This window comes from Eulemur rufifrons, chromosome 2, assembly GCF_041146395.1.
Source record: "Eulemur rufifrons isolate Redbay chromosome 2, OSU_ERuf_1, whole genome shotgun sequence".
Classification (NCBI taxonomy): domain Eukaryota; kingdom Metazoa; phylum Chordata; class Mammalia; order Primates; family Lemuridae; genus Eulemur; species Eulemur rufifrons.
Window position 1 is genome coordinate 57986926 of NC_090984.1, and position 14508 is coordinate 58001433.

General features: G+C 35.5%; 1 protein-coding gene and 1 non-coding gene across 2 annotated transcripts; both read left to right on the forward strand.

Annotated features, from left to right (window-relative positions):
* The first annotated feature begins 8545 nt into the window (after positions 1–8545).
* On the forward strand, positions 8546–9505 carry LOC138377548 (olfactory receptor 11H6-like). The gene has a single exon (XM_069462594.1). It carries the CDS (start codon positions 8546–8548, stop codon positions 9503–9505), a length of 960 nt encoding a protein of 319 aa, XP_069318695.1.
* Positions 9506–13939: 4434 nt separating this feature from the next.
* Positions 13940–14046, forward strand: LOC138381057 (U6 spliceosomal RNA). The gene has a single exon (XR_011233007.1). It is a non-coding gene; the product is annotated as a U6 spliceosomal RNA (small nuclear RNA).
* Positions 14047–14508: the final 462 nt, after the last annotated feature.

The window sequence follows — 14508 nt, forward strand, 5'->3', positions numbered from 1 at the left end:
TATACTAGTTTTTGGAGTAATTCAAATTATCACGATTTACTTCCTTTCTGCAGAGAGATTATAACTCTGTGATGGAAAGAAATTTTTAATCTTTTTCTGCTTGATTGAAATATAACTCATATACAATAAAATTCACCCTTTTGGACATTCTATAAAAAAGACATCTGCACTCAAATGTTTATAGCAGCACAATTCACAATTGCAAAAATGTGGAAACAACCCAAGTGCCCATCAATACATGAGTGGATTAATAAAATGTGGTATATGTATACCATGGAGTACTACTCAACTATAAGAAACAATGGTGATATAGCACCTCTTGTATTTTCCTGGATAGAGCTGGAACCCATTCTATTAAGTGAAGTATCCCAAGAATGGAAAAATAAGCACCACACGTACTCACTATCAAATTGGTTTCACTGATCATCACCTAAGAGCACATTTAGGAATAACATTAATCGTGTGTCAAGCTGATGTTTGGGGGGAGGGGATGGGTGCATACATACATAATGAGTGCGATGTGCACCGTCTAGGGGATGGACATGCTTGAAGCTCTGATTCCGGGTGGTAAGGGGGGCAAAGGCAATATACATAACCTAAACTTTTGTACCCCCATAATATGCTGAAATTTAAAAAATTCACCCTTTTAACATGTACAATTCAGTGTTTTTCAGTTTATTCACATAGCTGTACAACTATTATTACTAACAAATGTCAGGATGGTTTCATCACACACACACAAAAAGAATCCTGTACCCAGTAGCACTCCTTGGCAACCACTAATTTACTTTGAATTAAATGAATTTATCTATTCTGGCCATTTCATATAAAGGGTATTAAACAATGTATGGTCTTTTGTGGCTGGCTTCTTTCATTTAGCTTAATGTTTATCCATGAACAAGTCATCAATGTTTTAGCAGGTGTGAGTACTTTATTTTTTTTATTATTGCTGAATAACATACCATTGTATCAATAGACCACATTTTGTTTATGCACTTATCAGTTGGTAGACATTTAGGTTGTTTCCACTTTGGAGCTAATATAATAATGTTGCTATGAACATTCATGTATGCATTTTTGTGTGAGCATGTGTACTAATTCCTCTTTCATATATCTGTGTTAGTCTGCTGAGGCTGCTATAACAAAATACCACAGGCTGGGTGGCTTAAACAACAGAAACTTATTTTCTGACCATTCTGCAGACTGGAAGTCCAAGGTCAAGGTGCCAGCAGGGTTGGTGTCTGGAGAGACCTCTCTTCCTGGTTTGCAAGTGGCCACCTTCTCACTGTGTCCTCACAAGGTCTTCTCTCTCTGTGCACACAGAGAGAGAAAGAGCATCTCTTCCTTTTCATATAAGGATATCAGTCCTTTCAGATTAGGGCCACTCTTACGACCTCATTGACCGTATGTATACATTTGTACTATTTATTACCTCTGCATAAAAAGAAAATTGTATTAGGTGATTGTGTTGAAAATGTATCAAAAATATAATTTGCATCTCTTTTATGTGGGTGTTTTTATGTGTATTTGCTATATTTCAATTTGCTAATATGCATGTATTTCTCTGTAGAGACAAAAATAAGGTTACTAAGTATGAAATGTCTGATTTCCTTAAGTACTAAGTTTGACAGTTGATATCTCTGACATTTCATTTTGACACTTCTTGTTTTATTTTTATTATGAAGGTACAGCCTCATTCTTTCAAACACACAGTTTGGCTTGTGATTATCTGTCAAATTTTTTTTAGAGCAATTTTTGTGAAACCATGGATAAGTCAAAAATTTGTGTTATTTTCGAGTATGAGTTCCATCGTGGAACCAATGCAGCACAGACAGCTCGAAATATCAACAATGTGTTTGGGAAGGATGTGGCTAATGAACACACAATGTGTTCATGGTTTGAGAAATTCAGTTCTGATTATTTTAATCTTGAAAATGAACCACGTGGGTGACCTGAGACCAAGGTGGATAATGTTGAGCTAAAAGCTCAAAGTGGAGGTGAATCCATCTCAACCTACACATGAATTAGCAGCAAGGTTTCATTAATATAAACACCATTTAGTTCTTCTGATCTTTGTTTTTATTTTCTTGGCATAAAGATTTCAATATAATTTGTGGTTCTAAAAACATTTCTTTTGAAAAATACAGTATAGATCCTTTGTTTCCCTGATTCCCATAATGTAATATAATAAAGCATTTACTAAAAGTATATTTTGAAAAATATTCTGGATACAGTTCTCTTATCAGACACAGGGTTTGCAAATATTTTTCCCATTGTTTGAGTTGTGTTTCACTTTTGTGATGTGTTTCACTTTTCTTGATGTTGTCATTTGCAGCATAGATGTTTTTGTATACAGAAGAAGTCCAATTTATTTATATGTGTGTGTGTTTCTTGTTCACAATCAGGACAAAATATCAACTAAGCAAAAGTGACCACGGCATTACAAATGTACACATTCTCTTAAGGGATCACTTCAATTTGGAAGATTATAATTGCCCCCACCCACATTTCATCTACAGTTTACATCATGCCATTACTGAGAACAGGTTGTATGTTTTCTTTTTATTCTTATCTCATAGGACACACAAAAAAATGAATTCTTTCATCATTTCAACATTTCTATTGTATTCTTTTTTTTTCATTTGAAAACCATAATTTATTGCTTTTCCTTCCAAAGCTTTGTAAATTTACAAAAAAAAAAAAAAAAGGATCAAAGCTTACAGACTGCTTAGTTCAAACTAAGAACACAAGAGGTGAGACTCTACTAAGTGGCCACCGGTGGCAACTGTGCACTGATGCTTAAATGAGCCCCCAGCCTCGCAGTGCTGCCTTCAAAGGGCTGTGTTTCTCACACATTGTGACATACTGAGATCATTAGTCAAGTCGCTGGAATGGTACAAAGGTTTTTTGGTTTGCAGGGGAGGGGTTTGCCTTCCTACTATAAAAGCGAAATTTTTAGTTCATTTCTGAAAAATAAATTGGTCAATAAATTCATTTTGTTCTGCTTCTACTTTGCACAAAGCTTCACATTCAACCCAATACCTTTCTAGCTGCATTTTCTTTTCTGCTATTAGTGCTTGAAGTTGCTGTTTTGGGGCTTCTCTCTGTTTTGCTATGGATTTGAGCAAGTTCTGAGCACTGATGGCCTTCATCTATACCTAGTAAAAACAATATTTTTATAGAAACAAAATTGAGAGAACTCATTTCCAGCAGACTTGCACTGTAAGAATTGTTTAAGTTTTTCAGGCAGAAGGAATATGATACTAGACAGAAACTTGGATCCACAAAGAAAAGAAAGCACTAGAAACAGAATAAATGAAATGTATATTGTAACAATATTTTGTGTTCTTACAGCTTATATAAAAGTCAATTCCATGACCAAAACATAGCCCAAAGGATGAGAGGAAGATTTGAAATACATTATTGTAAAACACTTTTACCACACACAAAGCAGGGTAATATTACTTAAAGTTGGACTCTGATTAAATAAAGATGTATATTGCAAATCCTAGGACAATCTTGTTTTTAAAAAAATTTTAAGATACAAATAACAAGCCACTAATGGAGTTAAAATGGATTCACAAAAATACAAAATACTCAATCCAAAAGAAGACAGAAAAAGAGCGGAAAAAAAGGAACATATAGAATAAATAGAATGTAGTTAGGGAGAGGGTAGATTTTGATATAACCATATCAGAAATTAGTTTAAAAGTAAGCAAATCAGTCTAAAAGACCAAGACTATAAAATTGGGGAGAAAAGCAAGACCCAATTAGCTGTCTACAAGAAATCCACTTTCAATAAAAAAAAAAAAAATAGGTTACAAGTAAACTACTAGGAAAACATATACTATGCAAATTTTAATCAAAAGAAATTTAAAGTAGTTCTAATAATATCAGACAAAGTAGACTTCAGAATGAGAAAAATTACCAGGAATAAAGAAGGATATTCCATGATTCAAAAAGGGTCAATTCTCCAGGAAGGCATAACAATTCTAAATTTATTATGTTTCTAACAACAAAACTTGAAAATACATACTGCCAAAAGTTGATCAAACTGATGTGAATTCAAGGGATGAATACTAACATATGTAAAGAAAAAAAACAAGTTTTTAAAATAGAATAAATGCAACATCCCTTCATGATAAAAACTCTCAGAAAACTAAGTACAGAAGGAACTTACTTCACCATAACAAAAGCCATATATGACAGAACCACAGCTAGTATCATACTGAATGGGAAAAATTGAAAGCCTTTCCTCTAAGATCTGGAACACGACAAGGATGCTAATTTTCACTGCTGTTATTCAACATAGTACTGGAAGTTATAGGTAGAGCAATCAGATAAGAGAGAGAAATAAAGTGTGTCCAAATTGGAAAAAAAAGAAATCATATAATCCTTATTTGTAGACAATATGATCTTATATCTACAGAAACCTAAAGACTCCACCCAAAAACTTTTACAACTGATAAACAAATTCAGAAAATTTGCAGGATACAGAATCAACATACAAAAATTGGTAGCATATCTATATGCCAACAATAAACAATCTGAAAAACAAAGCAAGAAAATAATCCCATTTTATGATAGCTACAAATAAAATAAAATATCTAGGAATAAACTTATTCAAAGAAGTAAAAGATATCTACAATGAAAACTATAAAACATTGATGAAAGAAGTTGAAGAGGGCACAAAATATAGAAGAGATATTCCATACTCATGGATCGGAAGAATAAATATTGTTACAATGTCCATACTACCTGAAGCAATCTACAGATTCAATACAATCCCCATTAAAATACCAGTGACATTCTTCACAGAAACAGAAAAAATAATCCTAAAATTTATAGATAACCAACAAAAGATCCAGAATAGCCAAAGCCATCCTAAGCCAAAAGAAAAAAACTGGAGGAATCACATTACCTGACTTCAAATTATACTACAGAGCTGTAGTAACCAAAACACCATGATACTGACATAAAAACAAACACATAGATCAATGAAACAGAATAGAGCACCCAGAAATAAAGCCACACACTTACAGCCAATTGATCTTGTCCACAGTGTATGTTGACAAGAACATACACTGGGGAAAGGACAACCTATTCAATAAATGCTGTTGGGAAAATTAGACCGCCATATGTGAAAGAATCAATCATCACTGAATCCCTATCTCTCACCATATACAAAAATTAACTCAAGATGGATTAAAGGCTTAAATGTAAGACCTGAAATCATAAAAAAGTCCTAGAGGAAAACCTAGGAAAAACTCCTCTGGACATTGGCCTAGGCAAAGAATTTATGACTAAGACCCTGAAAGTAATGCAACAAAAACAAAAATAGATAAATGAGACTTAAACTAAAAAGCTCTGCACAGCAAAAGAAATAATCGAAAGAATAAATAAACAACCTACAGAATGGTAGAAAATATTAACAAACCATGTGTCCACCAAAGAACTAATATTCAGAATCTACAAGGGACTCAATGAACTCAACAAGAAAAAAATAAACAATCCCCTTAAAAAGTGAGCAAAAGACATGAACAGGCATTTTTCACAAAAAGATATACAAATGGCCAATAAACATGAAAAATTGCTTAACATCAATAATCATCAGGGAAATGCAAATTAAAGCCACAGTAAGACATCATGTCAGTCCAATTACAATGGCCATAATAAAAAGTCAAAAAACAATAAATGTTGGCCCAGATGTGGTGAAAATGGAACACTCATACACTGTTGGTGAGAATGTAAATTAGTTCGTCTATGGAGATCAGTATGGAGATTTCTCAAAGAACTAAAAGTAGATCTACCAAGCAGAATAGACAAGTAGTGAGCTTGAAGATAGGCTATTTGAAAATATAGTCAGAAGGAAAAAAAAGAGAAAAGAAAGTAGTAGCCTTTCTTAAGACATTGTGTGAGTCAGTAGGAAAGAGAATGAGAACTCTGATGTCATAAATCTGATAATGACAAATAAGAGAGTCCAAAACTTACAGACTCAAAAAATGAATAAAATTGAATGTGAAAGAATAGAAAAATAAACAAAAACCTCTTGTCCCAGCTAAACCAGTGTTGCTGTACTGTTTGCACCATCGTAACAATAAGCTATTAATACAACAAAACAAACATCTGCTCTAAGAATAGCATGAAATGATGTGATAGCCACTGGGAAAACTAGGTCCCAAGAGCCAATTAATGGGCTCCTGAAGGAAGGGAAAAGTTGGGATACAATTGACAATCTTCCCTCATGAAGTCCCACTTTTGGAATCCACAAGAGACTATATCCTTTAGGTCTTAGGATAAATAAGACATAGGTTTCAAAGCAACACAGATAAGTCTCTGTTGTGCAATAAATATGCCGATTTCTCTCATGCCATACTGCATAAGATCTTTTGTGGCTCCTGGCTGCCAAGAATGCCATGCCCTCCTCCCTGTCTGCCTTTTGCTGCAGTGAAAACAGAAGATTATAAGTCAGACCTGCCAGTTGTATGAGAAGATGGATTCAGAGGAGATAAAAGTATAGGGCAGCTCTGAGGTGTGCCTTTTAACTCTGCCTTCTTTTGCGTGACTGCAAGAACAGGCCCTTGTGTTACATGAATGAAGGGAAGGAAATTCACCTTTACAAGTAAGAGGGCTGGGAACTCAGGGAAGTGAGATATGTGTGTGGGGGGGGGGCCTCAGTAGTATGTACATTCTGTCTTTGTCAACCAGAAGTTGTTACCAGTCAGAACCAGCTCTTTGGGGTAACAGAGATACTAGCAAAGTGACATCTGGATAGGATTCACAAAGTGGCTATAAGAAGGGCTAAAAAACCTCAGCTCTCCCCAGTTTAGTGCTGTTTTCTTCTTCCAAAGAGCAAATGCTCAGCCAGTGAGAGAAGGAAGAGCAATGAGATGATCGAGCATGCCAGACGTGAGTTCAGGTCCACGTGGTTTGCAAAACCATGGGAAACTTCTGCACGTTGGTCACCAAATATTTCTTGCTTTTTTCACTCTTTCCTCTTGGTTTGTTTGGCTTCTGTGGTACTCTAATTCCTGCTACAGAGGAATTACAGCTATTTTACCCCAAAAATGATCTATTCACAGGTTTTAGAGGAGGCTGAAAGTGAAGTATGATGTGAAAAATTCTGAATCTCTCTCATCCCAGGTGTCACTAATTGCAATAATCAAGGTCATTCTTAAAGATATGACATGTGATCTGGAAACTAACACATTTTGAAACTAATACATTAATAAATATTCTTAGCTAGAATACTTTTATTAAAAAATGTCTGGGGCTTCCTGGGGCTGTATTCTGCACTTGTAATTTCCTGATTAAACATTATCATTCTATCATTTTAACTTTGCGTCATTTAGTCCCAAATGATGACTGTCTCTCATTAACAAAAAGGATACAAAAAATAAATTAATAAATTAAGACCAAACTATTGTCAAAAGAACCTTAGGAAATTTTGTTGATATTGTTTTACCTCTCCCACAATAGAAGTCAGGTCATGTTCCAAACTAAGTCTAATTCAGGGAAGTTTTCATAAAGATTCTCCATGCACTTCCCAAAACAACTCCAACTTTCCACACCTATAATGGAATTCAAGCAACTGAAGGGGTAAGGAAATGAAAGGGAGATTCTTGCCCAGAGAGGCATTTTATGGCTTCCACATTTTCCTTGGTACCCAGAGGTCTCTGCTTGGAAGCACCTGACATTTGTGACCCACTGTGTCTATCCACAAACTGGAAAAATAGAGGCTTTTCTAGAAGTCCTAACACTGCAAACAAAAATGTCAAAAATATTAAAATAACACACCAGACCCAGTACTCACTTTTTATATCTATAAATAGAGTTTTACCTAGACCAAGATTTTACAGACTTTTTTTAGCCAAATAGTAAGAGATGGAACCAAATTCAAAGTCACTATGTACATGTCTGAACATTCAAAGGTTTCCTGAGACAACAGACTTTGATGAACACTGAAGAAAGAACATCACATTTGACATTTTTTTGTCTGGGTTATCTTAAGGCACTAACACTGATAAGTATAAACTCCAATACTCATCTAGAATAACAGTAAAATGCATAAAGATTTCATCGTGTTATTTATTATCTTTCTCCTACTCTTCCTCTTCTGATAGCTAACCTTTGTGTCTTTGATACCAAAGATCAATGTAATTGAAATTCTCTGTCCAATAATAAGGGTCTTTTATATTTTATTTATAGACACAAACATGAATTTCTTATCTCTATACACAGATTTGTAAAGACTATTATTAACCTAATACAAGTTGCTTATTATATTTGGTCCTGTCATTTACCATGAGAAAACTGAAAGAGAAATGAGACAGAGTCCAAGAATTCAGAGTTTGATCATATCAAGCACTCTCAAAGTTTGGCACTCTTCAGCAGTATAATTAGATTACTGTTTGTTTAATAGGATAAGAGAATCTATGGAATGCAGGGATTTCTAAAAAATAAAAGGAGATATCCCTGAGGATTAGGGAATAAGGTCATCTGTGTCATTGTCATTTTTTTTTTCCTCTCCACACCGCTGGAAGCCATGAATGTGTCAGGAGTCAACACAGTGACTGAATTCATACTCCTGAGTTTTCCCTGCTCCAGAGAAGTTCAGGTCCTCCTTTTTGTGCTGTTCTTTGTGTCCTACATCCTGACCCTGATAGGAAATGGTTCCATCATCTGTGCAGTGAAGCTGGACCACAGGCTCCATACCCCCATGTACATCTTGCTGGCCAACTTCTCATTCCTGGAGATCTGCTACATCAACACCACTGTTCCAAATATGTTAGGGAACTTCCTATCTGAGACCAAAACCATTTCTTTCACAGCCTGCTTCCTCCAGTTCTACTTCTTCTTCTCCATGGGCACCACTGAGACCTTCTTACTGGCCCTCATGGCTTTTGATCGGTACCTGGCTATCTGCCAGCCTCTCCATTATCCTACCATCGTGAACAATCGTCTCTGCATGAACTCCGTGGCCCTCTGCTGGGCAACGGCCTTCCTCTGCTATCCCGTTCCTATCTACTTTATCACACAGCTTCCCTTTTGTGGCCACCTAGGGGAGTGGCCACCTACCATTGACCACTATGTCTGTGACCCCGGTCCTCTTCTGGCCCTGTCCTGCATCCCTACGCCTGGAATTGAGCTTTCCTGTTCTATATTGAGCTCACTTATTATCTTCATCACCTTCTTCTTCATCCTTGCATCCTATAGCCTGGTTCTCAGAGCAGTGTTTCGCGTTCCTTCCACAGCTGGCAGACGTAAGGCCTTCTCCACCTGTGGTTCCCACCTAGTTGTGGTGTCTCTATTCTATGGCAGTCTCATGGTGATGTACATCAGCCCAACCTCTGGAAATCCAGCTGGAATACAGAAGATTGTCACCTTGTTCTACTCCTCAGTGACGCCACTTGTAAACCCACTGATCTATAGTCTCCGGAACAAGGACATGAAGGCTGCCTTGAAAAAAATTCAGATACACACAAAAATTAATCAAAGTGAGTGAGAGCTCACAAGTGGACCACAATCAGAAGATTTCTTCCCCATTTCTATCCCCAGTTAAAAAGTAAGACTTTATTCATCTGAGATCCAGACCCAAATTCATCAATTTCTGCCTAGTCAAATGATGGCCAAGAATATCCCAATTAAACCAGATCTTGTCTTCAAATCAGGACTTGATAGATGGTAATTTGAATTAAATGACCTGCATATCTCGATTTAGACTCTTCTCCTACTCTGACCTCCAATAACTGATTGCCCTTTTATCTGTAATCACCTACCTGGTCCTTGGCCTCATATTTTTTTGACCTATAATAAGTGCATATTCCATTCTTGTGCTTGGATTTTCTGGCCTGATGACCTCTGCTCTACTCCTAGCAGAAGAATAGAGCATTCACACCATTTTAATTCAGATAAAAGGAAATTAGTGATAATCAATAAATCATAACTGTGCCAAATTTTTCATTTAATTGGCATCCAAGTGACTAATAACAATCTAAAGTATTGTCTTCCAAATCTGTCTGTTTCATAATTACTTGGGAAGGTTTTTTTTAAAGGACAGATTCCCAGGCCATTCCCCAAATATCCTAAATCATAACCTTTGAAGTAGACCCTGGAAATCTTTATTTTAATGTTACCCAGGAGATTCTGGTGCACCTGGACCAGAACCAGTCCAGAGACTGATCTTAAAGAGCCACTATTTATAATATTTTTAATAAATGTGACATAGGCAGAGAAATAGAAATCTTATATTAGTTGGGAGAAGTGAAAGACGTTACAGTGATTTGCCACAACTATTTGGTCAAAAATAAATTGGTCAGTTGGCAACTAGGGTTGATATATTTTATTCATTCATACAAAAATATCCATTTACCTCTGTGACATGCAGTGGAACATAGGAGATAAAATCCCTGCCTTTCGGAAACTTACATTCTAGTAAGGGAGATAGATTATAAGCAGGTAGCCACATAAATCTATAATTCTAATAGTCACTAGAAGTATAAAAAGAATAAAGGAGACTATGAATATAGAAAATGTTGGAGTAAGATAGGGAATAATATAGACAGGATGGTCAGAGAATTCTTTTGTGAGGAGGTAATACTTCAAAGTAAGGGTATAAGCCATGCAAAGATCTAGGGAAATCAAGTTCCAAGTAAGTACAGGTTAACTTTGGGTTTTCAAAAAACAGGAAAAGGTTAATTTTGGAAATCCAGAAAAAGGAAATGGTAAATGAGGCTGGGGAGGTAGGCAAAATCAGATCATTTAGCAGCCTCTAAGCCACAATAAAGAGTGTTTTATCTGAAGTCCTGGGGAAACTACTCAATGCTATATACTAAGGGAAAGGCTTAATAAAAATCACGCCAGTTTCACAAGCTCTTCCTAACTTGGAAATATTTGTTTATTTACATGTTTAATTATATATACCTTTATTTTATTAGAGTCTACTTTGTTCCATCAAAGATTTGATGTACTCAACAAAAACACTTCACAAAAATAAAGATAAGAAATGTGAATTTTAAAAGAAAAAATAGAATGAAGATTTTTGGATCATAAGATCTTATGCTGTTATTAAAGTCAAGCCCTAAAGGTATTATGAACTCCCTTTAAAGCTAAGTGCAGAATGTGGAAACGTTGTTTGTTGTGTGATTTTCATTACCCGTAAAGAGAAAATAAACAGGTTCCTCAGAGGAAGCTAAATTATTAGTAGTTCCTAATTTTAAAATAATTTCTTTCATGGGGGTTTATACTAGAGAGTCTAACAGATATAGTGAACAGTGGTGCATTCTTCAAAAATATCTGAAATGTATATATTATTTGTATGTGCACGTGTGAGAGTGTGAGTTGGGACCGGGGAACAATAGAGCTGCTTCTTACAGCATCCCCGAATAGAATTCAAAAGCACTGTATGGAAGTGCAGCTTTATAGAAGCAATGCTTCCCAGATCTAAGAATTATGGTTCAAATATGAGCCTTTGATGATCTGCCTTAACCCAAAAGTATAACCCAATATATTATAAGAATAAAATTTAAAGCTAATTACATGATCACCCAAGTCGAAGATTAATAACCCCTTACATTTGGATATGAAAGTTCTCTTCCATCATGTAGAAGTTGATTTTGAAGGAGTAGTCACAAGAATGGAAGGAATTATTGATAACACAATATTTGTCTCAAGAAGTTTATTGTATTCTTTCCCCATTGGAAATAATTTACCTGTAGGAGGCTCCCACACCTGCCCTTCAAAGAAAGGTGAAGGTTTGAAAGGAAGGGTGAACCTAGAACTGAAAAAGAAAGAGAAAGTTCTGGGAATATTTACTCAATGGGGTACTCAATAGTTACTGAAATGGGGGTGGGAGGGTAGGAGGCAGGAAGAGATATATAAATCCAATAAACTATATTAATCAAATAAATCTTCATGTGTATTCTGAATAAAAACTTTTTTACTTGGTTTGGTTTTTTCTTTCTTAGAAAAGTTTCACTTAAACATGTACGATGATATGCTGGCTGAAATGAGAAAGAGAGGATTTTATCTCTATAACTTGATCCAAATAGGATAGTGAGTGTAATATGCAGAACTGCAGAGGTCAGATCTTGACATGAGTGGCAGTGGGAGCAAAGTGCCCTCAGAATCCTGGAAGCAAAGAGAGGGAGAGAGATCAAAACATAGTAAACAGATTCTCAGCAGCCACAGGGACCAATTTCCTCTCATTTGTGGCTTTCTCTCAGCCAGTTTCATGGGAAAAAGTCACCCTCCAGAGCAGAGAGTACCCTCAATGAGTTAACTGAAATCCCATGGGTGATACAAGAGTACATTTTGGCAGCCTGAACCATCTTCAGACCACATGTCATAGATTGGCAACATCTGCATTGTTGATGACCTTATCAGTTTATCTTCTATTTTTTCCTAAAGAAACATTCAGACTTTATTGGCATGACTGGTAACGATTTTCACATATCGATATGTGAGGAAACTCTCCAGGACATTGGTCTGGGCAAATACCTCAAAAGCTCAGGCAACCAAAGCAAAAATTGACAAATTTGATTATATCAGGCTAAAAAGCTTCTGCACAGCAAAGGAAACAATCAGCAAAGCGAAGAGACAACCTACAAAATGAGTGAAAATATTTGCAAACTAACCACTTGACAAGGCATTGATAACCAAAATATATAAGGAGCACAAACAACTCAATAGAAAAATAAAATAATATGATTTAAAAATGGGCAAAAAGATCTAATAGACATTTCTCACAAGAAAACATACAAATAGCCAACAGGTACATAAAAAAAATTCACATCATCACTATCATCAGAGAACTGTAAATCAAAACCACAATGAGATATCATCTCACCACAGTTAGAATGGCCATTATCAAAAGACTGAAAACAACAGATGCTGGTAAGGATGTGGAGAAAGGGAAATGCTTGTACAATGTTGGTGGGAATGTAAATTAGTATAGTCATTATGGAAAAAAATATGATGGTTCCTCAAAAAAATTAAAATAGAACTTCTATATGATCCAGCAATCCCACGGCTGGGTATATATCCAAAGGAAAGGAAATCAGTATATTGAAAAGATATTTGCACTTCCATGTTCATTGCAGTACTCTTCACAATAGCCAATATATGGAAGCAACCCAAGGGTATATCATGGATGACTAGATAAAGAATATATGGTATATATTCACAATGGAATATTATTCGGCATTAAAAAGAGAATGAAATCCTCTCATTTTCAACAACATGGTGGAACTGGAGGACAATATGTTAAGTGAAATGAGCCAGGCAAGGAAAGACAAATACTGCATGTTGTCACTCCTGTATGGGAGCTAAAAAAAATTGATCTCATGGAGGTAGTAAGCAAAATGGTGGCTACCAGAGGTTGGGAAGGGTAGGGATGGGGGATGAAGAGAGGTTGGTTGATGAGTACAAAAATGTAATCAGAAGGAATAAGTTCTAGTGTTCGATAGCACAATAGGGTGACTATAGTTAATAATTCATTGTCTGTTTCTAAATAGGTAGAAAAGAAAATCTGGAATGTTCCCAAGATAAAGAAATAATAAATGTTTGAGGTGATGGATATCCCAATTATCCTGATTTGATAATTACATATTATATGCATATATCAAAATATTACATGTACTCCATAAATGGGTATAGCTATTATGTATCAATTAAAAAATGGCATCTCCTAGAGATATCTGCCCTCCCATGTTCATTACAGCATTATTCATAATAGCCTAGATATGAAAACAAGTGTCCATTGAGGTATGACTGGTTAAAGAAATTGTGATGTATATACAATGGAATATTATTCAGCCTTGAAAAAGGGTATCTTGCCATTTGCAACAACATGAATGAACCCAGAGGTGAAATTAACCTGCTAAGTGAAATAAACTAGACACAGAAAGAAAAATACATGATCTAAAAAAGGTAGAATACTGTGCTCACTTCAGCAGCACGTATACTAAAATTGGAACAATATAGAGAAGATTTGCATAGCCCCTGCACAAGAATAACACATAATTTTGGGAAGTGTTTCATTTAAAAAAAGGTGGAATACATAGAAACAGAAAAATGGTGGTTACCAGAGGCAAGGAGAGGTACGATGGGGAGATATTGGTCAAACGGTTCAAAGTTGAAGTTATATAGGATAAATAAGTCTAGATATCTAATGTATAGCATGGAGACTATAATTAATAATATTTTATCATATACTGAAATTTGCTAAGAGATTAGATTTTAGATGCTCTTATCCCTTCCCCAGAAGAAAAGTAGCCATATGAGATGATAGATATGTTACCAGGCTTGAATCATTTAAATATGCAAATGTATACCAAAACATCAAGTGTTACACCTTAAATATATACATGAAAAAAGGGGGGAAAAAGAAAACAAATGACCCAATTTAAAAATGGGCAAAATATTTGAACAGACTTTGAACAAAAGATATACAGATGGCAAATAAGCAAATGAAAACCTGTTCAACATCATTAGTCATTAGGAAATACA